Source organism: Schistocerca nitens, chromosome 2, assembly GCF_023898315.1.
Source record: "Schistocerca nitens isolate TAMUIC-IGC-003100 chromosome 2, iqSchNite1.1, whole genome shotgun sequence".
NCBI lineage: Eukaryota > Metazoa > Arthropoda > Insecta > Orthoptera > Acrididae > Schistocerca > Schistocerca nitens.
Window position 1 is genome coordinate 453,726,019 of NC_064615.1, and position 25,512 is coordinate 453,751,530.

Genomic DNA, 25,512 nt, shown 5'->3' on the forward strand with positions numbered 1-25,512 from the left:
GCTACCTCGCCAAAACATGACAAATGAGACTGGATGTACTGTGACCAAGCTGGCGCCCGATAGCATCGGGCGACCTCCAGCGACAGGATGTGACGATCGTTGTCAGTGCCGCTGTGAACGCAGCCTAGCGTGCGCTCGTATTACTTCCGTAAGAGTGAAATGCTGTCTGTACCGACTGCTTTTCTACTAAAAGATTGCAAAACCTTGGCATGCGATTGCTCCTATAATCCAACTATTTCAATGAACATGTTTACGTAATTTTAGGCTTTTTAAGCTTAAATCCCGAAACAAATTACGTATATATTGTGCTTTAAGACATGTAAGGTTTACCAACTACTTCGTAATAGTTTTCAAGAATGTTAGCTTATACATAATAAATTAATCCGCTCGCAAATATTCTTATTACTTGTAACTAAATCTGCCAGGAAGTTTCATATCAGCGCACACTCCGCTGCAGAGTGAAAATCTCATTCTGGAAACATCCCCCAGGCTGTGGATAAGCCATGTCTCCGCAATATCCTTTCTTTCCGGAGTGCTAGTTCTGCAAGGTTCGCAGGTGAGCTTCTGTAAAGTTTGGAAGATAGGAGACGAGGTACTGGCAGAAGTAAAATCTGTGAGGACGGGGCGTGAGTCGTGCTTGGGTAGCTCAGTTGGTAGAGCGCTTGCCTGCGAAAGGCAAAGGTCCCGAATTCGAGTCTCGGTCCGGCACACAGTTTTAATCTGCCAGGAAGTTTCAATAATATATTTCTGTGCTATCATTACAAAATATTTCATAATATTAACTGTTGAAAATCTTATTTTCTGTTTTTAACACGCAAATTGTCCATGATTTTTCCTTCCAAATGAATTATATTTTTTTACTAGTTTTGGTTGCCGTATTTTTTCGTAATTAATAACCACGTTTTAATAACTTTGATTATTCCACAAGCGTTAAAGTGTTTGACTGTATTGGCAAACCTCTCTAATTACATAATTATTCTTATTTTAAATTATTACTTTCTTTAATCATTTCTTTTTTCTTTCTTTGTGTCAAAGAATAATAGGTGGATTTCAATTTTGTCTGGAGCGACACTAGCACTCCACGCTGTGAGAAAGCATACATTCGAATGCATCGTAGGGGTTGAGTCTGGTTTTAATTCTTTTCTACTTCATTAACGAAATAATTGTTATATTTTTGCCTTCCATGCAATGGTATATTACTAAGGGACATGAATTATTGTGAAATAAGTTTAAAAAAAGGCGAATGACACTGATTAAGTGCCATAAGTAAAACAATTTGTGAAGCAATACTTTCAAATATCTGTATATTTGCAGCTTACTCTGCTGAAAGCAGTAGAATATAAACATAATCCACGCATGATAAGCATATATTTCTGTTGTCTGTTATTATTGTAGACACTTTCCGTGACAATTTTTATGGAATCTAGTGATACGCCCATTCTTACACTTCACTCAACTTTCTAATATACCAATATTTTTTAAATGTAATTTATTTTGCTTCAAAAGCGGTTTTTGAAGCTACAGTTGTGATGGCTATTTGGTCCATTGAATAAAGTAGAGCCTACATTCCATACAGTATTCCTCCATTCCACATTCACTAATTTGATTGAAAGCATAGCGAACAAAACTACGTTATGTTGGCCCGCCCAGTTAGCCATGTAGTCTAATCCACAGCTTTCCAGATTGGGAAGGAGCGCCTGGTCCCCGGCACAAATCCGTCCGGCAGACTTGTGTTGAGGTCCGGTGATCTGGCCAGTCTGTGGATGGTTTTTGGCAGTTTTCTATCTGTCCGGCAAATGAGGGCTGGTTCCCCTTATTCCACCTCAGCTACACTATGTCTGTGATTGCTGCAGGAACAAGTTCTCCATGTACACGTACACCACCATTACTCTACCATGCAAACATAGGGATTACACTCGTCTGGTGTGAGACGTTCCCTGTGGGGGTCCACTGTTGGCCGAACCACACAATAGCCCTGAAAGAGTGGTTCGGTGTGGGGCGGAAGAGGGGTGAAGTGGACTGTGGTAGTCGTCGTGGGGTTGTGGATGGCTGCGGCGGGGATGGAGCCTCTCCGTCATTTCTAGGCTCCCGGTTAACATACAATACAATACAATGTTATGTTGAGTAGGTACATGTCGTCTTTCTGCGCAAGGTTGGTTCTTCTAGTATTTACTGGCAATTTTTGTTATTAAATCACATTATTCAGCAAATGTCTGTACATAACATGAGAGTTGTAAATAAACTGTCCCTTAATGTACTGTTTCGTACATCTTAGGGTCCTTAGGAAACTAAATAATGACAAATGTAGTGTCATTTTTTACTTATTGTTTATTTTTATGGCACTACATACACTATTTTGTAAACTATTTTACGAATCAATATAAACGTTAGTATCTGCACTCATCCAATATCATATTCAGAAGTGTCGTTTGCTGGCCGGTTGGGACGCCATTATGGCTGAGGGTAACAAATAAGAGACGGAGTGTTGTGACTGTTGTGTTACACTGTGGTCATATGACGATAATGTCACATGGGCTAACAACTCCGCGACAAGTGGACTAAATATCAGAATAATAATTAAAATAATTAAAAATAAACCACTAACAACCACCAATACTTAGACTTTGAGTTTTAACAGATTAGGCTACAGAGTGAGTTCGGGGATTTGACTAATACTGGGATATTCTGCAAACTAAAGACCACAGTGGAAGCCACTTGTAACTTTTGATTCACAGTGGGTGAGTCAGCTGTATAGGCTCAGTCAGATGGTTCCGTGGTAAGTTGTTTAGTTCCAGAGAGAACAAAATTAAATCTCGAGACCTGAGTCGCAACATTAAATCAATCGCGACTCGTATAGAACCACCCTGATTTATGTCTCGAATCGACACCAAACAATCCCTGTAAATGCTGCTGACAGTTTTTGCTAAGTGTAGGTCCGTCAGGACCAAGATTGCCTGACTACTCCTCTAAGAAGTTTTTAAACACTGGGTTATTTCATTTCCATAAAGGTACATCTGCACAAATCATGGCATAACACAAATCTTTCGAGAAGATCGAACTTTGGGAGCCACTGGCTGTTACAGCAGAAAAAAAAGTTGTTTGAATTTGTTCTTCCTTGTAATATTTACCACATGTTTTGTGGCAGATATCTGCTGTGATATTAACCATTGCTCAGTTGACAAGCATTTTTCACAAGCGTTACAAAACAGTACTTTACCATCTGTACTCAAAGACTGGCTTGGGAAATCTTCAATATATTTTTGTACTTTGAAACACAATGGTTGCTTATCCTTCGACATTTTTGTGTGTATATAAAACAGCCACATGCACACAGACTGCAGTATACAACTTTTGTACTTGAAAGAAAATAGATGCGTAAGTAACACAATGACGCATAGCGGAACACTTCGTCATTACCAGCAGTGAATGACATGATGTGAAGTTCTACATTCAGCCAGTGTACTACTTGTGAAGGTGCACATCAGACATTGCACGTTGAACATTCGAGTGTAACAGTGAGGAAACGTTTAATGCTGCAGCCTTATTGTTCACATCGCTCGCATGAACTAGCCTGCTTGATTGTAAAGCTTACCTATTTTGCATTCCTCGCGAAAGACAATTGAATGACAAAATAGAGAATGTGGACAAATAGAAATTGTGTAACATATCTACGACATAGACAGCGTATAAGGTACCATCAGTCGGTCAACTTCTTAATGAGCCCTTGCACCCTAGTTTCGACTGGTAAATTTCACGGATGCTGATAGTGCTGACAGTGTTTGTCATAGAAAGAAACTGCATTCTATCTGCCTGTATTTGTATCACATTCATTACTACAAACAAGTACCACATTTGATAATAGTGTGTTTAAAAATGTACTTTCCTGATATCTTGTAACTTAGATGAGACATTTTTACTACAGGAGATGACCCTTAGGGAAGGGTATGTTGACAGCAGTGGACAACATGTCAAAAAGTGCTACCCCCTTCCCACCACTCGGAAAACATAATTTCAATAGTTCACAATATTTTACTTCTTTCCCTATTCTCACAATTCCTGGGAATCAACCCTAACAGGCTAGCAGACTATCTGAAAGACTTGGCTGCTTCAGATGGTGTGATTTGTGTTTTCGGAGCGCCCATTTGTAGGCTAGGAATCGCACTTTGAAGTGTCATTTAATGAATTTTTTAATGCTGATATGCTTTAAAAAGATCGATTTTATGTAATGTAGTGTTGAAAATATGGATTTATGCAGTTTTAATCGTAAAATATGGACTAAACTTTGAACTATGGAAAAATATGGAAAATGAAAGTTACATTTTCAGACTCCAAACAACTCTCAACTACCCACTACTATTTCTGAAAGATTTACTCTCAAGCCAAAACTAAACTGCAGATCTCTCAAGCTCAAACACCACCATAAGCCCTAAGTTAATTTCATTTGGAACCATTTCTCAATTAAATGAACAGCATTCCTCTCAGCCTTTAACAATCAAGTTATTAAGTGTGACAACCTGCTGATGCTGATATTGACAGCTGCACAGTTGTTTATTCCATGTGGTCTTGTGTTCTGCTTTGCCCCAATCACATTCCCACCAAGACTATATTATAGTGCTTCCACTACTCCAACATTATAAAACAAACACGTATGAGAAATACCAAACACACTCATCTACATTTAACGTTCTTATGAGGCTCTAAATCATGTACAGTAGACCACCAATGTGGTTGAGGCAACCAGTTCGAATGTAAGATTTGTTCTTGAAAATTTTGGACCTATACAAAGACTGGAGGAGTAGTAATAGTGGTGGTGGTGGTGGTGGTGGTGGTGGTGGTGGTACAGTAGTAGTGGCGGTAGTAGTAGTAGTAGTAGTAGTAGTGATTGTGTGTGTGTCACTGTCTTGATATCAGTGCTGAGGAACCACTCAAGAAACTTATAAGAGAGAACTGTTGAATGTTGTGCTTTGATTTAATATTTAAATGCATAGGAATGAAAAATATGACTTTTATGGAGGTGATTTTGTACAACTTTATTATCAGGCTCAAAAACCATCTCAGCTATGTGTTTGCATAATTGGAATAACAGTGATAACAGTTATTAGATGTACATTGTTCCCTAATTGATATTAGGTGTATATATACATTATGTCCAACTGAGGATGGAACGATGTACATACGATAACTGTTATTCAAACTGCTGGCCGCGGTGGCCGAGCGGTTCTAGGCGCTCAGTCCGGAACCGCGTGACTGCTACGGTCGCAGGTTAGAATCCTGCCTCGGGTGTGGATGTGTGTGATGTCCTTAGGTTAGTTAGGTTTAAGTAGTTCTAAGTTCTAGGGGACTGATGACCTCAGCAGTTAAGTCCCATAGTGCTCAGAGCCATTTGAACCATTTGTTATTCAAACTACGCATATGCATTGCTGAGGTGGTGTTTGGACCCAATGGCGGTCTGATCCTACACCAAAATTGATAGTCTATAATAAAATATACCATTACAGATATTTATAACATAATGCACTTCTTAAAAAAGTTTAGTTATGACTTTAATACTACCTTCCTGGAACAGATCATTTCACTGTTAGTATATCATTTGTTGACATTTGTCCTATGTAAAATTTTGTGTAAGAAATGTAGTAATAAGAAGTCCTTGTCAGAAATATGTATATAAAGGTAAAATCCTGCTGCTGTGATCTAATCATATATTTACTGTTATTGTCTTTATCTTGCTCTAAAAAGCTAATGTGGTTCCAGGTGCAAACATGAATGTAATCTGTGGACAAGGACGAACATCTCTGGGGCTGGCTGCAGAGCTCGGTAATACAGCAGTGCTCCAGAAACTACTAGATTTCAGTAATGCACCAGCTATTTACAGCCGAGAGCGTGATAATAGAAAACGTCGTGCAAAGAAGTGGAAACGTGATCCAGAATTGGGTGGGACACCAGCAAATCAGAATCATACAGCTGCTGCACAAACTAGCACCAGTAATCAAGGTTATTTTGTAATGGTTCATGGTGATGATCCATCATCAGCTTCTACTGCCTCATCCTCATCCTCATCTGCATTTCCTTCAGCAGAGGTTCGCACTCCTGAAGGCATGGATGCACTAGAATGGGATCCAGAGATGTCAGCAACTCCTCCAGGGCCTCCTGATAAAGATGAGGAACATTGGAGTAGACTTTACATGTGGTATGCTGGTATACTTGACAGAACTAGCACAATGTATGACATACCACATAGTTGTGATGTAAATCACCAGGATTACTACAGTCGCTGTGCTCTGCACTATGCTGCAGAGCAAGGTCATGAAGATGCTGTTTTACTACTTACTGCTGCTGGTATGAGGTCATTGTAATACTTTGTAATTGATTTATGTTACAGTTTAAATGAATTTATCCATCTAGTTAAACCAAATAAAAAAATATTTCAGGGCATGGCGGCACTTCTTTCATTAATTGATACTTATTATTGTAAAAAAACTGATAGAATTACATTCAGAAAAAAACTCTTTCATCATGAAAAAACTTTCTTTTTATTCTAATTACTCTCTATCTTTGTTTGTCACATCTCATATTTGGAAACTAGAGACTGCTATTCAGTTCTTAATGCTTTTAATGAGCTATGCCTGTTACTTAAATTCCAGACTCAGGGAAAGTTTTTGGACTATAGAGTTTTACTTTCTTCAGACCAAAACAAGGACAGGGATGTTCTGCCAACATTGATAAAAGTTATGCATTAAAACTTTCAGATAGAATTAGGGCAAAAATTTTTTTCTTTTTGTATTCAAGGCAATCATAGATACTCTTATCATTTCCATCTATATGAGTGAGAAATCTGTGCCATTTATTTATTTTAATAATGAAAGTATCATTTCCCTGATATCTTAATGCTATATGGAACATTCCAAGTAGTGTACAAAATGATACATTTTCTTAATGAATTTGGGCTGCCAGTTTGCAAGCTTGGTTTTAATTTATATTTGCATTATACTCTGTCTTTGATTAAACTGATTTAAGTGATTTAATACATTAATGAGAATAGCTCAGTATTTATCAGATGGAAGAAAAAATCTGAGTACTGGAATCTAGAGACAGGGAGGAGGTAGGCCTATATCGTTAAGAAAATGTTCTATTGAATGAACTATGGTAGAGTAGAAAACCTGTGAGGAGTGAGAGGCTGCTGTCAAGGACAGAGGTGAAATGTGACCCGGAGAGGATAGGATAGGAGAGGAAGGGAGTGGCATGAAGAGGACTGGCATGAGTGGATATAGAGCCCGTGAGGCTATGGGTATGAAGGATATGTTGCTGGGGGATTTTCCATCTGCATTGTTCAGGAAAGCAGGAGTTACGGTGGAGATCCCAAATGGCATCAGCCATTGAAGTCAATTACATTATGTTGCACAGCATTCTTTGCAATTATGTGCTCAAGTTGGCCTTTGACCACAGTTTTGTGGTTGCTTTAATCTAAGTGGATAGTTTATTTGTGCTAATATCCATGTGTAATTCTATAACGGGGATGGAAGAGGAGGTGATGCATAATTTTTTGGGACAGGTCTTATGTTGTAACTGCGACCATTCCAGTCGTGGGGCGGCCGTGAATGAAAGTGCAGCGGGACCAAATGGGTGCAGCCCGCGAACCAAAAAGATGGACGAACAGGAGAGGATGGACACACATAACAACAGACGACTGAGCAGGACACCAAGAACAGCAACACACAAGAAGCAACAGGGTCACGAGCGAAAACCTCACAAAATCAACAACGTCCACTTGGAGCAAAGTAAACATGATATCTATAAGCGAGATATCAAGAGACTCGCACAAATATCAGACTGCCTCACTGAGTGAGATGCAGGCACTTAAATACATGATAGGTTACATCGCTATTGGCCACTGGGACCACGTGCTCCTCAGTGGCACCCTCACATTATACTGGGGCCAGGAGCGAGTGCAGTCACGGCTTACAGTGCGATGGCTGCAGAGATCTCTAGTGGTAATCAAGGTCCATGCCGTCTGGCGCAGATTCAAAACCCGTGGCGCTCAGTACCAGATCCCTCCTCCCTGAAACTTGCGAGTAGGGGTGGAAATGCCCCAGACGGTGCCGTGGTTGGCAGATGGGAGAAGACCTGGGCTCGTCAACTGCCATTGGCAGGGAAGAAGGGATGTTCGAGGTGTCCATGACGGCCAACCCAGAGGCCAGGGTGGCAGAGGGAGCCACAGATCCACCTGGGGGTGGGGAGGGCCGGCGGCAGGCTTGCAGGGAGGCAACAAATGGGGCAGTGGCGGTGACTCGAGGACCACGTCTGTACCCGAAGGAGGTAGCGGAGGAGGAGGTGGCGGTGGGAGTCCTGCGGGGGTAAGTGGGCAGAGCTGGTTATGATGGCATTTCAACTGCCTCTGTCAACTGTTGTTTAAATGTGCAGACAAGCCTCTCCGCCGTGCCATTAGAGGAAGGGTGGAAAGGCGGGCTACGGTCATGTTTGATGCGGCTGGCCTGACAGAAGTCGTGGAAGGAGGATGCCGTGAATTGGGGGGCATTATCGGAGACCAATGTGCGAGGCAGGCCCTCAATGGTGAGAACCTGGGCCAGGGCCATGAGTGTGACCTCCATGGTGGTGGACATCATGTGGATGACATATGGGTATTTGGAGTAAGCATCAACGATAAGTAACCATATGGACTCCAAAAACGGGCCTGCAAAATCGAGATGGATGCAATCCCAGGTCCTACAAGGCGTAGGCCAGGTTACAAATGACTGAGGGGGGCTTGCCTGGTGACGCGCACACACAGTGCACCCGTGGACCAGGCGGTCAATATCGCTATCAATGCCAGACCAATACACATGCAGGTGAGCCAAAACCTTCATGCAGGACATATCCTAGTGCCCACAGTGTAACATACTGAGCACTTGATGCCGCAAATCCGGAGGAATGACTACTCAATGGGCAACCAACTCCATGGCCAACACAAGGACATCATTGACCATGGAGAACCTGTGGGACAGTTGGTGCCAGGGGCTGAAGTCAGTCCACATCTGACAAGTAATATAGGAGGGCCACCCATGGACCATGTAGCGTAGAACCTGCTGCAAGATAGGGTCTCGGCACGTAGCCGTGGCAATGTAAGCAGACATAAGAGGCAGACCATCCAGCACATCACGGCGGGCGGAATCAAGGTGAAAGTAGAGGACCTCCTGTTGGTCAAACGCAGGATTGGGACCTGCTGGGAGACATGACAAAGCATCTATGTTAGCATGGTGGGCAGTGGGTTATACCGGATGGTGTAAGCGTAATTCCGTAAAAATAATGCCCAGCACTGGAGACATTGAGCCATCCGCTCGGGAAGGTGGGAGTGGGCTCTGAAAAGTGTAACTAAGGGTTTATGGTCTGTCAGGAGGGTGAACTTTACCCCAAAGAGATAGGTGTGAAATTCTGCGACGATGAACACTATCGCCATGGCCTCCTTTTCAATCTGGGAGTAGTTCCATTGTGCCTGGGTCAGTGTCTTAGATGCATAAGCGACGAGCTGTTCTGAGCCATCGACATTCCGATGCACAAGGATGGCCCCAATGCCGTATGCCAACGCATCAGGCGCCAAACCAAGGGACGGTCCGGAGAGAAGGGAGTAAGGCAAGGGGCGGACTTCAGCATTGCCTTTAAACAGAGAAAACCCTGGTCACAGGCAGGAGTCCAATCAAAAGGTACCACTTTGCAACGCATGTGATTGAGGGGTTGAGCAATGGAGGCAGCCTGGGGTAAGAACTGTAAGTAATAAGTAACCTTAACCAAAAAACACCTGGAGTTCAGATAAGTCCTTGGGACGAGGAAGGGCCTCAAAGGCCGCGACATTATGACCCAAAGGGCAAATGTCATTGTGCTAAGCCAGTGGCCTAAGTATTCCACTTCTGGTTGATAAAAGTAGCACTTGGCCAGCCAACAGCGTAAACCTGCAGATTGCAGAGCATGAAATAAGGTGCTGAGGTATTGCAAATGTTCCTGGCGGAAATGCCCAGTGACCAAGATGTCATCCAGATAATTCACACAGGCAGGGATAGGCTGCGTAAGCTGCTTCAGGAACTGCTGGAAAATGGTCGGTGCTGAAGAGACACCAAATGAAAGACGATTGACTTGTATAATCCGAAAGGCATGTTGATAACCAAGATGTTCTGGGAATCAGTATCAAAGGGTAACTGGTGGTATGCCTCAGCCAGGTCGATCTTTGAAAAGTACTCTCCCCCGGCAAGCTTGGTGAGAAGATCTTCCTGTCAGGGAACAGGCTAAGTGTCTACGAGGGACTGAGCATTGATAGTAGCACCAAAGTCCCCAAACAGCTGAAATGACCCACTGGGTTTCCATGTGACCACCAATGGTGTCGCCCAGGCACTGTATGTCACAGGCTCCAGAACCCCAGCAGCCTGGAGCCGGTCAAGTTCCCGCTTGACTGCTGGCCGTGAGGCCACGGGAAGGGATCGGGCTCGGAAAAAGTGAGGCTACACATCCGGCCAAAGTGTGATGTGCGCCTGAAAATCCAAAGCACATCCAAGATCCGCTGCAAACAACAACGCGAAAGCTGAGCACAGATCGTCCAAGTACTGAAAAGAAACAGCCATGGAAACGACCTAGCTTCATCAGAAATTGAAAAGCCAAACAGCTGAAACGCATCCAGACCAAAAATATTCGAAGCTGATGGATGGTCGACGACAAATAGGATAAGGAACCGGAGAACATGTTTGTACATCGCATGGACAACGAACTGCCCATGAAGGGGAACGGAACCGTGGCATAGGCAACCAAATGCCGAGAAGGATGTGACAACTCAGGAGAGCCCAGTCAGGCATATGTTGCCATATTAATCAGGGAGATGGTGGCCCCAGTGTCAAACAGAAAACTGCCATCCTCAGTGAAAAGGCGGAGCATGAGGAAAAGCTTCCATGCTCATGGGTCATCCAGTGGGACAACCAATTCCAGAGCATGTACAGTATCTTAAGGCCCAGGAGGGGCAGGACTGGGAGTGACTACAACAAACTGATCATATGTGGCCCTCCTTGTCACACAGTATGCACATTTTCCAGCGGTGGGGACAATCAGCTCGAGAAGGTGCAGTAAAGCACTGTGGGCAAGATGGAAGAGAGCCGCGTGACCAGCGACGAGGAGCAACTGGAGGTGCTGATGCTATAGAAACGTTGTACAAAGAGGAGTCCCGACGGCACTGGTCTCTAGTGGCTGGGCCATGTCGATGTCGCAAGGGCAGAACCCGCCGAGACGCATCGATCACTGCCACTTGCGGCCGCGCCAAGAGACACTCGTTAGCTGCCTGAGCAACCTCAAATGAGGGGGCAATATGGAGAATCTCTTCCAAGAAGGGGTTATTGAGCTTCAACGCCGCAGTGCGGACCTCGGGATCAGGAGCCAGCTGAACCACCAAATCCCGGATCAGGGAGTCCGCATACGAAAGCCTTACGCTGCTGATTGGTGCACGTAAAATCTCATTGACAGCTGAGACCCTGCAAGTCCATGACCCAGCAATGATACAATTGACCAGGCTGTTAATGGTACTAGTGGAACTCCAGCCGAGAGGTGACCAAATGGTAGCTTTGTGAATAATACTTTGTCAGCAAAAGGTATATCTCCTGAAACGAGAGAGCTACAGGATCGGACAATGGTGCCAACTTGCGGAGAAGAAAGAACGTGTCTGGAGAGGCCAAAGACAAAAACAACGACCGCTGCAACGAGTCATCTGTGACTTGAAAAGCCGTGAAATGTTGTTTCAGCCAATGTACATATGCTTCCCAGTCTTCTTTAGCCTCATTAAATGAGGGGAACGGCAGTGGATGTGGGAAAGCATCGGACACCCGAGGACTCGGAAGCTGTTGTGGTAGTGCATCGCTTGCAGCAACTTCGTCCTTTAGCAACTGCTGTAAGATGTCTAACTGGAGCTGCTGCTGTTGCTCCAGAAGGCAGACCAACTTGGCCTCCATGCTAACAACTACCACCGTTTACCTCATCGCCAAAATGTTGCGACTGGAATGTCGCTATTGGCCGCTGGGACCATGTGGTCCACAGTGGCGCCCTCACATTATACACGGGCCAGGAGCACGCACAGCCACGGCTTATGGCGCAACGGCTGCAGAGACTTGTAGTGGTAATCGAGGTCCATGCCGTCTGGTGCAGATTCGAAACCTGTGGCACTCGGTACCAGATCTTACACCTTGGTATTTTGCAGGTCATGACTCATGGGATATATTTGGAGAATGAGAAGCATAGGGTTTTGGGATTTTGCATAAGTTGGGTTGATAGTGGAATGCCATTACAGGAGGAATGAGAAGTTTGTGCTAAGAACATTTCCCATTTCAAGGCAAGAGAAGAAGTTTTTGAAGACCTCACAGAGAACATGGTGTAGCTGCTCTTGTTATGAGAAGTGTTGAGTGATGAAAGGGACCTTTATTTGTGAATAGTCAGCTGGTTTGAAAGGAGTCTTAGGTATTTGTGGGGAGATGTTGTAACAAGGACACTCATTCTGCAGGTATCACCTGAAGATGACAGCAAGGCACGCTATTGAAATATTGTTTCATCAATGACTGCACACATATAGACTACCAAGAATGACACAGACAGTTGATTGACAGGAAAAACTTAAGACCACACATTTCACATGGATGAAATTAAAAATCTCTCATTGTTTTATTTCAATTTATTACTAGCAAAGCCTGCATTGCTTCGCAATTGATGGGAATTGAATATTCATCCTAATCTCCTTCTCCCTCTCTCTATTGCTCTTCTCCTCCACCCTCCTCCCTTTATCCATCTCTCCTTGAATTTGCATGAATTGAAACAAAACAATTTCAGTAAGATCATGAAGTTATTGACATGAGATAAATCGAAATTCGTTGTTTTGACGATAATTTCTTGGTGTTCTTAATGCGTTCATTGCAATGCTTACTGATGAACAATAGTTTTCATCTTTCTGTCCAGAGAGAATAGCACTAGTGGTTTACTGACTCTTGAGCACACTACGTATAACTGTTCATGTGAAAAACACAGCAATTCAAGGTTTATTCCACACATTTTCAATGATTGAACTTACAATTTATTAATCATCATTACAAATCCAAGGCAAACACGAAACTGAACATGCTTAAATTGAAGCAGCAAGTCATTTGGAATTAGTGATATCCTTGGAATCAGAATGCCCTCATCTTTGAACTTTGCCAGGATTATTATTTCTTCAGTTATGTTGTTCAGCTTCTTAACAGCAAGTCTTGTTCCATTGCACAGCTTTGGTTGGTTCAGATTGTGTAACATGATTATGACTGAGCTGACCTTGAGCAGAAAATTGTGCAGTGGCATTCCTTGCAAATTCAATGAATTTAGGTATTCAGTTGGATTGTTGATGACTTCATCTGGATCAGTAATGGAATTGATCAAATTAAATGAATATAATTGGCCAGAAATTTGACTTTGAACTTCTATGTTCTAATGGTCTACATCCTTTTTTTCAATGCCAAAATTGCTTGTTCACTCAATCAAACATGGTTTTTGTAATTTGCAGCAATATTCAGGAACAATTTCATGATCAGTTCTTCTTTCAAAGTTGTGAATTGACAAAAAATAGGTGGAAATGAAGTGAGGCCAGTGGAAGCTAAATGAGGCCAGTGGAAGCTTCAGCCAGAATTTTCCATTTCCATTGTCTAATAATTGCTGGAAAACACTTCCTACCATTCATAATGTTGTAACACAACCCTCATATCCATTATTAACACACAGTCATTGACTTCAAACAAGTGTTTATTTCATCAGAAGCTGTTGAAATTCAGATGACTGTCAGCCTTTGGTGAAAATTGCCAACCAGCAGAATCATTGTACCTCCAGAGAGGTCCAGATTATTTCACAGATCTCTCAATGTTCGATTAAGTGCCCCAGTGCTCATTTGTGTGTTGTAGTACAGTCATCCCAAATTACTATTTTGCCATTCTGTAGTAATTTTGCCATTGCTGAATTTTTGGCAATGTTGCCTGTTGTTTCATATGTTATTTGCAAATTCATGGTAGTTTGAACGCAGAATGAGCTATTCGTCCTCCTCCCAACAATGTGTCATTGATCCCAGATGACGCTACAGCCTGTGATATTTGACTTTGTGCACATATCAAAGCTAAAATCTGTGAAATTAGGAATGTTTTGTCAGTTCCACCAGGTACATCGAGGAAGAAAATTCCTTTTTATCTGTCATTGGCTGCTGCATCAGCCTGTCATATGGATTTTTCTGCTGCTGATTCAAAAGTAGGACCTATCTTCATACTGACTGGCTTAAAGCATCTCAGTCATATTGTCATTCTCGTTCAGTTTCTAGATTGAATGCATTTTGCATGGGGCAGTTCGGCACTAGCATTGTTAATTCATGCAGCATCTTGCCAGACAGCATCAGGCACAGATCCTCTAGAGAAATCAACATGTCATTGGAGATCTCTTTGCAGAATTCAAGCTTGGGATTCACTGTTGTTGTGTGCACTTGATGCGGAATGTCTTCGGCCATATTGTCTTTGTGCTTAGTCCACAAATAAAGTGGATTCTATGGAAAACACATTGAATTGTTGATGGCAAAAAGTTCTTGAATTTGATGCACAGCAGACGAAATAACAGCATCAGTGAGTATATAATCCCAATGAATGTTGTCCTCGAGCAAATGAAAAAACTGACAGGCTTCCAAGTTACTGTGTGCAACTCACCATTGACAGTTCATAAAAATTCAAATGAAGTTGGTCCACAAAAATTAACCAATGACAAACATGGGTAAAAACATTTGTCAGTACTTGGATGAACTGTGTAAATGAGGGCCGGCCGATGTGGCCGAGTGGTTCTAGGTGCTTCAGTCTGGAAACGCGCGACTGCAACGGTCGCAGGTCCAAATCCTGCCTTGGGCATAGATGTGTGTGATGTCCTTAGGTTAGTTAGGTTTAAGTAGTTCTAAGTTCTAGGGGACTGATGACCTCAGATGTTAAGTCCCATAGTGCTCAGAGCCATTTGAACCATTTTGTGTAAATGCGCTCCAGCACATCAGTTGAATATACATTCATGTGTCCAGGAACAGGCTTCCCATGTTTGCATCATTTGAATTCTTTTGGTGTTGCATCCCATGTGAAATGTCTTGGCATCTCCAAATAAAGCAGTGTTACTGCAAATGGATGCTTGTCAGCATTGTCACTGGTCGTCATTCAGGTCTCTGACTGCATGTGCTGCTGTGGAGTAAACTCATTGTTCCTCCTCCAGATGCACAGTTAAATGGACCACAGTGTGATAATGTCCGTGTATGGAGAACGAAAAGATTCTCCAAACTTCCTCATTGCTGCTGACATAAATTTACATCTAATATTGCAAAACTTCATCATTGGCATCAGTAGCTGCAATACAAAACCCAGCCACATTGCATCCTTTTGTGACGTACTTGCAAACATATTTGATGGACTTGACAGAATTTGATTTTCCTTCAAGCGCTGTCTATGCTTTTGTCAGTCTCGTGGACTTAGCTATCGTGTAGTTGGCCTGTGTTGCCCATATGCCACTCAATATTTCATTGCCCCAATGGTGCCATTTTTTTCCAAAGAAATAAACACGAACTGAAATCAATTAAATGTTTGCAACATACCGATTACCATAAACTGACATCATTTCAGTCTTTGCTATCAATGCACCAAAGATATGATCACCAATGATAACACACTGAAATATCACTTTCAGTTGTATTCTTCTTTGCAAAATATCAGCATGTGATGTTGAATTTTTTATGTTATGAAAACGTGTGATAGCAGAACTGTCAAACCGACCATAACATTTCTTTCATTTAGATTTTCAAAAAAATATACCATCCAAATTTCTGACTTTTTCAGTGGATTTTCCAAAAATTGTCTTTCATAAAAACTTTGCCTTGAAAATTACGAACTCACCGAAAAGAAATCAGTCAAGCCATTCACAAATATTGATCTTTCATACATACGATAATTGGTTTTTATGTATATATTGTAATTCTCTTTTAAAAGGTTAACTCATTCCATATGTTAGCAACCCTGTTGTTATTGGGAGTCAACTGAACCTCTAATAAAATAAAAATTATATGGTTGATATTAAGGATCTTACTTTCCATGTAGTTTGGTGCATGAATATGAGTGAGAGAGAATGATCGTGTTGAGTGTTTTGTGTGAGTTCTTATTTTGTATTACAATTAGTTTGTGTGTGTGGGGGGGGGGGATTGGTTTTAATGAAGCTCCTAATATGAAAGTTAAGTCAGATTTGTGTTAGTTTTAAATAAATACTTAGTAAATTATGGCAACAATAAAACTTTTGAAAGATAATTGAACATTGCGCTACAATTGCTGAACTGTGATTAATATTGTCACTTAGGTGTAATTAGATGAATGATGAACACTAACTTCACTTAATGAATGTTTATTCAGCACTTGCACGTACAAGAGCGCAGAGCGAACTGCCTCCGGCCAGAACATATACAGTATATATACAGTTACAGAACATACCAGTACAATGATTCTTGAGATTTGTGGATACTTCTAGAATGTGCTCAAACCGAATATAGAAATTAAAATTTTACAGTTGAGATGAATTTTGAGCTCACAACCCTCCATGCAAGAGTCTAATATCATAACCACTACAACACAGTGACTGTGCTACTCAGCTTCTTCTGACATTGCTCCCTCCTTAAGAGAACAGTGTCTCGGTGTTGCGTCCTCCTAGTCCAGGAACGAGTCATCGGTCCTGCATACTCTGACTCCCAATGACTGAAGTTCGCACTGACGGTGATCTTCTTAGAACTTCCTTTGCCGCTATGCTCTTCATCACCTTTCCATTCGTTGCCTGTCGCTGGAGCTTCGAATTTACACTGGGTTGCAGGATCCTTATAGGGCTTCATTCGAAGGACGTGGACCATATCTCTGATCTTTTGTCGTCTTGTGCCAGGGTTCGAAATCTTCAACTTCATAAGTAATGTCAGACAACTGTCTTATAACCTTATAAGGTCCAAAGTAGCGCCTGACCTTCTCAGAGAGACCAATCTTCTGAACAGAAGTGAAGATCCAGACGAGGTCACCAGACTGGTAGACAACAGGGCAGTGGCTCACGTCATACCTTCAGTGATCATTTTCTTGAGCCTGCAGTGTAGGGAGTCAAGGTAATTGGTGAGCTTCCTCAGCTCTGGTTAACACCTGGCCAATGTAGTCATTGTCCACGTCATCAGGATGTAACCAAAACACAGTGTCCATCATTGTTGTCACCTCACGCCCATACACCAGGAAAAATGGTGTAAATCATGTGGTGTCTTGTTTGGTGGTGTTGTAGGCAAATGTCATGAAAGGTAGCACCTCATCGCAGTTTCTCTGCTCAACATTCATGAACATTGATAGCATGTCAACCAAGGTCTTATTAAGGCGTTCAGTAAGCCCGTTAGTTTGCAGATGGTAGGCAGTCATCATGTAATCAGTAATGTTGCACCGACGGTTTATCTCTGTCACAAGATTCAATTGAAAAACTTTCCTTTGATCTGTAATTAATGACCTTGGGGCACCGTGTTGTAAGACAATGTCTTCTATGATGAATTTGGCTACCTCGAATGCTTCAGCTGTTTTCACAGCATTTGTAATGGCATAGCGTGTCACATAATCAGTGCAGACAATAATCCATCTATTGCCACTAGCATATGTTGGAAATCGTCCAAGGAGGTCAATCCCAACACACTGGAAAGGCGTTTTGGCTGGTAGAATTGGTATGAGTCGGCCGGGTGGTTTCTGAGGAACTGCCTTTCTCCTCTGGCACTCTCAACAGTGCAACACATAGTGACGAACACTCCTAAATAAACCTGGCCAGAAAAATCTCTTGCGGATTCTATTGTATGTCTTAATAAATCCTAAATTTCTGGCCTCAGGTGTGTCATGGAATTTCTAGAGAACATCTAAGCTCATGTATTTAGGAATCACTGGTAGTCGCCTCTTTCCAAACGAATCAAAGTTTTTCTTGCAAAGTAATCCATTAACTATCTTAAATTGTTCTTTCACATCCTCTGACTGATTTAAGGCAAGCATAATTTGAAATATCTTGGCGTCCTTCTTATGCTCAGCAGAGAGATCCTGGAGTGCAGCGAGACAGTCACTATCTGCATCAAAGTGTTGATGATCTTGCACAGGGTTTCTTGAGAGACAGTCGGCATCTTTGTGGTTTCTTCCACTTTTCTTCACTATGGTAATGTCATACTGTTGCAGACTTAGTGATCACCTGGGGAGTCATCCTGTTGGATCCTTAAGACCTGTCAGCCAACAAAGTGAATGATGAAACTTCCTGGCAGATTAAAACTGTGTGCCCAACCGAGACTCGAACTTGGGACCTTTGCCTTTCGCGGGCTGCAGAGTGAAAATCTCATTCTGGAAAGTGAATGATGGTCTGTAACAACTGTGATTGGCCTTCCATAGAGATACTGGCAAAATTTGCACATGGCGCAGATCGCAGCAAGACATTCTCTTTCTGTAGTTGAGTAGTTTCTCTCGGCTTTTGTAAGTGTCCTAGAAGCATAGGCTGTAACCTCCTCTTATCCATCCAAAATTTGCACCAGAGCAGCACCGATCCCATACCCACTGACATCTGTGTGTAGTTCTGTAGGTGCTTTCTCATCATACAGACCAAGTACAGGGTCAGTCGTCACAGCTTTTCGCAGCACATCGAAAGAATCTTCTTGAGTACCGCCCCAAATAAATTTAGCATTGGCTTTTACAACACTTGGACTGGCCTGGCTTTCAAACAAAATTCTTTGATAAAACAATGGCAAGAAGAACATAATCTGAGGAAGCTTCTCATATCTCTAATACTTTTAGGAATAGGAAATTGCGTTATAGATTTCACCTTTTCTTGATCTGGCCACACACCTTCGTTTGATGCAAGGTGTCCAGGTATTTTAATTTCTTTTGCTCCAAAGAGACACTTTCTTGGATTCAGTTTCAGTCTGCCTTATTGAAGACACTTAAGAATGGCCCTCAGTCTTTTATGTGTTCATCAGATGTCTCTGAGAACACTATACTGTCATCTAAATAACAAAGACACATCATCCACTTCAGGCATTTTAGAAGATTATCCATCATCCGTTCAAAAGTTACTGGTGCATTACACAAACCAAACGGCATTACCTTAAAGTCATAGAGGCCCTCAGGGGTGATGAGTACAGTTTTCTCACCGTCAGCCTCATCTACTTCGATTTGCTAGCATCCCGAGTACATGTCCATGGTTGAGAAAAACTTGGCCCCCTTCAGATAATCTAGTGTATCGTCAATTCATGGAAGAGGGTAAACGTCCTTTTTAGTTATCTTGTCCTGTAATAAACACAAAAGTGCCAACTGCCATCCTTCGTCCTGACGAGAACCACTGATGACAATGATGGGCTGTGCGAAGGCCGTATGTCATTCTTCATCATTTTCTCTACCTTGTCGTGAATTATTTGACGTTCTGTTGCTGACACATGGTAGTGTCTCTAGCTTATTGGTTGATGGTCTCCAGTGCTAATCCAGTGCTTCACCGTCGATTTGTCTGATTTGCTCTTCACCTGTGGATTGAAGCATTCAGAGAATTCTTGAGGAATGGCAAGTAGCTTGTTCAGTTGTTCCTTAGTGAGATCTGGTGATAGTCGAGTTAGAAGATCTTGTCTCATAGTGGTAGCACTAATTTCACCTACAGACTTGAAATGGGGGATTTCTATGACATTCAGCTGTTCTGCAATTAACAGCTCGGCATTTGCAATGCACATGCAGCTTGGAAGGATCTGTGGGTCTTGGCGACAGTTAACTGTCCACAGGTCACTGAATCTGTTCTTAAACAAGACAACGGAGGCTGGGATAACCAAGTTATTCTTCAGTGGTATGCTTCTCTTATATTCCACTACAAGATCCATGGGTTGATGCATGGCATGACACATGACAGTTACCTTTCTTGCGCTGACTTCAGGAATGGTCACTTCATCCAACACACAGTCTCCACACACTCAGATGTGCATCTTCCCGTCCACAGTATCTCATCTCGTTTAGCATAATCTTCGAGCGACCACAGTCTATAATTGCCTGAGAAGCTTTCAAAAAGTCCCATCCGAGAATGACGTCATGACTACACTTGTGTAAGATGATGAATTCTAAGGGCTGTGTATGGCCACTTATACCCACATGAATGACACATCTTCCTGTAGCTTTTACATATTTCCCATTGGCCACCTTCATCAGAGATGTTTTGTTGTCGAAAAATACGGTTTTGTGCAACTGGTGATGGTACTTCTCCAAAATGACTGAAAATGATGCTCCAGAGTCCACAAGAGCTTGGGCTGGTCAGCCATCCATGAGGATATTGATGTAGTTTCCTATCATTTTTGTAGTGATCGACAGCGGAGGATTTTTCTCTTCGGCGGCCTCACCTCCAAGGAAGGTTGCACCCTTAAGTTTTCCAGGTTGCAGTGGGTAGGTGATCAGCTGGAGCTTCTAAAGGGTGATGGAGACCTTGATCGGCGTGTTGGAGAGCATCCTCTCCAGCGGCTAGCTTGCGGCAATGGTGACCTACGTCGTGCTGCACCCACATCTTCTTGTTCAACTTGTTGTCCCAGGGTAGGTGTCAGCTAAGATCGGTCTGCTGTCTTCAGGCGCGGGTGTCATCAGATATTTGCTGCCTTATCGACAATAGTGCACCACACGTCCCGGTCGTCCGCAGTGTTTATCCTGGGTCCTCCAGACGTCAGTCTTCCTTGATGCCCAAACAGGTTCCGCATGCGCATTATAGGAAGGTAACTTCGCCTGGGACTCAATTTTTTCACAGTTTTAAAGGGAAATGAAGGATGAGAGATTGGGTTCAATGTCTGTTCCACTTCCTCCAATATGACCTCTTGAAGATTCTCGGGTTTTTGCTCACCGTGCAATCCAAGTGCCTTCTGAACTTCCTCTCTCACTATCTGATGAAGAACACTTGTGAAATCAGTTGCTTCCTCCATCAGAGATATCGATACGATGCTTGGAAGCTGCTCAAACTTCTTGCATGTAATTCTTTTTTGATGCATTGTCTTGATATACTGGCACCATTTTATGAAGTCGTCTGCTGTCGAAACCTCCTTCAGGAGTACGACTTGATAAATGTCCTCAGCAACATCCTTCATGAGATGTGCAACCTTATCCTCCTCCTCCTTTCGAGGGTCCACTATTTTACAGAGCTCCAAGATGTCTTGAATGTAGGATGCTGTAGTTTCTCCTGGGCGCTGTGTCCTGCACTTAAATTTATCTTCAGCCTTGCAATTCTGTCGTTGTGTATCGCCAAAATACTTGTGCAGTTCTGCCTGGAATACTTCCCAGCTTGTGAACTTCTCCTTGTTGTTCTCATAACATTGCTTGGCAGTGCCCTCCAAGTAGAAAAATACGTTAGCCAAACAGAAGGTGTCATCCCATTTGGCTACACACTCATATACCTTCAGCCACTTGTTTGGATCTTGGCCATCGTCATCAGAGCACCCGAAAGGATGTCTCATGTGGTGGCACACAGTTGCTGAGTTGCTGTTAACATAATGTCCTCTTCTTCTTCTGTCTCGGATAGATTGCGTTCTGTTGAATATGGCTCGAACTTGGATTTCTCACCATGTGAATGGCGGCTCTGTCGTGGCTTGATGGGAGCCACTGTGTCGTCGATAATGTGCACTATCACAAGTTCCAATACCCAGCGTCTCCACCAGAATAATGTCACGTAGAAGAAGGTGTAATTAGATGAATGACGAACACTGACTTCACTTAATGAAAGTTTGTTCAGCACTTGCACAAACAAGAGCACGGAGCGAACTGCCTCGGGTCAGAACGCATACGGTATATATACAGTTACAGAACATTCCAGTACAATGATTCTTGACATTTGTGGATACTTCTGCAATGTACTCGAACTGAATATAGAAATTATAATTTTACAGTTCAGACGAGTTTTGAACTCACGGCACACCACGCAACAGTCTAGTATCAGAACCACTACACCACAGTGATGGTGCTACTCAGCTTCTTCTGCGGCAATTTGATATTAGAATAGCAAAAGGCGTACAAAACATTACTGGAATAGTGAGATTCACCACAACCATAAATGAACTGAGAGCAAGAAAGAAAGGTTGATCTGAAACTTAGATGATTCTGTAGAACACACAGAATCAGTATATGGAGGGGGCGGGGAGGGGGGGGGGTCAAGTCATAAACCCAAGTCCTTATTTTGAAATTGACCAGCTTTCTAAATTCAGAAAAGTTCTCCAGTTTAAATACCTTGGATCACGTTTCAATAGTAAAAATATCATGACAATGGATATAAATGAAAGAATAGCCTCAGGGTCAAGATGTCTGTACTCACTAAGCAACCTACTCAAAAGTAAATCTTTGTCAGTCACCACAAAGATGAAGATATACAACACTATCGTTTGTCTTATAGTACTGTATGGTTCAGAAAGCTGGATGCTTACAAAGAATGAAAGAGAAAAACTGAATGTTTTTGAAAGAAAATTCATGAGAATCTGGGGTCCTGTGTTGGAGAATGGTGTATGGAAAATTCGAAAGCAGCCCACTATCATCCAGAAATTAAAAAGTAGGAGACTGCAATGGGCTGGACATGTGGCTCAAATGGAAAACAACAGAATCACCAAGAAAGCATTTGAAGGAACTCTCCAGGCAACAAGACCATTGGGCCGCCCCTGTACAAGGTGGAAAGATGACATAGAGAAGGACATCGCAGCATTAGGAATTTCCGCAGGGTGGAGAGAGGTTGCGAGAGATAGAAGGCAGTGGAAGCAGATCAGTGATGCAGCATGTGGTCTACAGGGCCTGTGACCGCTGAGAAGAGAGAGACGGTGTGTGTGTGGGGGGGGGGGGGGGGGGGGTGAGAGAGAGAGAGAGAGAGAGAGAGAGAGAGAGAGAGAGAGAGAGCTTGAGATGATACAAATATGTTACAGAATCAGAATGAATTGTTTTAGTAGATTCTGGCTTACTCATGTTTCATGTGTGTAATAATGTAATGTATGAGTTACATTAAAAAAAAAAAAAACAGGAATTACCACCATCCATTTGTGTTAATTTCATTACTATGACCACATATTTCCAGGATGTCGTGTTGATATTGGAGACAAAGAGAACCGCACTCCTTTACACCTAGCAGCTTCCCGTGGGCACAGTGCTGTAGCAGTCCACCTGCTTGACTCAGGGGCAGAAGTTAATCGCAAAACTAGTGACAGGACATCAGCATTGCACATTGCAGCTTCAAGAGGCTTTACGAACTTTGTACGTGTTTTACTGGAGCATGGAGCAAATGTTGATGCACTTGATGCATCAGATCGCACACCGCTGATGTTAGCAGTGTTACGTCGCCGTGATCATGTTGTGCGTGTCCTAGTTGAACATGGTGCTAAAGTCAACATTGAAGAAATTCATGGTAAGTATGTCATTAAATTTGTATTCTTTTGAAAGAGTGTTAAATCTAGTGGATTGAATTGATATTTTGGTTATCAGAAAATATTCATAACAATTGATTTCTATTAACTAGCTCACTGATCATGCAGTTTTTCTGGCCATAATTAATTTGCAGTTTTTTCATAATGTCAGTCTAGTGAATTATTGAAACTCCATTGTTATCAAATGGTGCAGATTTTAGTTGTCTGTGTCTGCAAGAGTTCCATTCCTTTCAATATTTTTAGAGGAAATACATAAGATTACTTAACTCTCAAGACATGATCACAGACTGTTCGAAAATATAGTTTATATTCATCATTACCAGAAAATTTTTCCTGTTGCCAGTGGCTATTCAGTGACTGTTTCTCAACATTTGAACTAACTTTTGCATTGAATAAGAAGAGTATTTTTGAAACAGATTCTGATAATTAATTTCAGTGTATATTTTGTAAGCAGGTTCAAGTATCCCTAGATGTTCTTCTTCTAATGAATGACAGCAGAATGGCCATGGAAAATAGTCATGTAAATGTAATTAGTCTTTTCCCCACAGCTTCGCCCACATATGTATTTGACAGATACATTGCACACACCTCCTCCTCAACCTCTCTGTGTCCACCTCATCCTCCCTCCTCTGTCTGTGTGTCTCCTCCTCCCCACTCTATCTATCTCTCTCTCTCTCTCTCTCTCTCTCTCTCTCTCTCTCTCTCTCTCTCTCTCTCTCTCTCCATCTCCTTCTCCTCCACCCCACCATATCATCATTCCCCCTCCCTCTGACCCTATTGTTTTTCCCCTCTCTCTTTTCATCTCTATCTACCCATCTTCCTTTTCCACCTGTCCACGACTACTCGACATCTTCCACCTGCTTTATCCATCTCCCCTTCCCCATGTCTCTCTGTCCATTTACCCCTACCCATTGTTCTGTGCATTCCATTTTTAATCCATATCAACCTGTCGCCAGCCGTACTCATCGGTGCATGTAGCCCATGCAATATATTTCATTAAAGTAGGCCAATACTACTCCCTCATCATGCCTGTCGTGCAGGGAAGGTTACTTTTCCGGGTCATAAAAACCTTTTCTTGCCCCAGACATCAAGGCTGCCCTGCAAAGTGGGTTGATTCGGCAGGCTGATCGTGTTCATACACAACATGCCTTTCATGAAGGGCAGCCTGTATGCCAGAGCCTGGGAAAAGCATGTTTTCACCCACATCTTCACTCGTATTGGAGCTAGGTTATAAACCCCACAATGGTGATACTCGTACTCTGTGCCAGATTTGGTCCAGGGGTTTGGGAGGAAATTCTGGACACACATACACACACACACACACACACACACACACACACTTATTCTGCTTTACTCCAGAGAGCAAATATCACTATTATACCAAATCATGAAAATTTCCATAATAGGGGTAGGCAGGGGAGACTTTATTTACTATCAGTAAACCACCTGTTCTTTAAAGACTCGAAGCCCCCATGTATAAAACAGCTTCAAGGATCTGATTGCTTCACAAATGTGTTGAAGTATTAGTTTTTGACATTATGTATGTAAGTGAGGATAAATTCGGGAAAGGTTTGAAATTACACGTAAAAATTTGTTGGAAGTCACTAAAGTGATCTAAATATAGTGTTGGTAATTTGCACATTCTGCATTAAGCAAAAGCTAGTTTTTCATGCATTTCGATGATTATGATGTCATATTTCCAGAACTATGTGTTGTACAACAATGTAATTTTTTAAGTCCATTCAGTGATATTTGTAGATACTGTTTGTGAAATGAGTTATGAATAGAGTTAGTAGTAAAGAAGTAATAAAAAAAATTTCATGCCAGATTTTGAAGTTTCGCTGAGCATTATTTTAAGCAGAAACTAGTTTTTCATACATCGAAATGTCTGTGACATCATATTTCCTAAACTGTGTTGTATAGTGGTATAATTTTGCAGGTATATTCAGTGGTACATGTGGATACTGTCTGCAAAAATGTTTCAGATAGAGATGCTAGTAAAGAAGTAATAAACAAAAAAATCATGTCTGATGCTAAATTTT

At 42.2% G+C, this 25,512-nt stretch overlaps 1 protein-coding gene across 5 annotated transcripts in view; it reads left to right on the plus strand.

The window, feature by feature from the left end:
- LOC126236331 (ankyrin repeat, PH and SEC7 domain containing protein secG-like) overlaps positions 1-25,512 on the plus strand; it is a 166,720-nt gene that overhangs the window by 55,712 nt on the left and 85,496 nt on the right. For 3 of the 5 annotated variants that reach the window (XM_049945553.1, XM_049945550.1, XM_049945555.1), the window contains 3 exons: positions 5,752-5,991; positions 6,073-6,336; positions 23,125-23,451. In XM_049945553.1, coding sequence (XP_049801510.1) covers positions 5,752-5,991; positions 6,073-6,336; positions 23,125-23,451 — 831 coding nt within the window. The remainder of the gene's footprint in view (positions 1-5,751; positions 5,992-6,072; positions 6,337-23,124; positions 23,452-25,512) is intronic. The other 2 variants (XM_049945551.1, XM_049945552.1) reach the window with 2 other exon arrangements.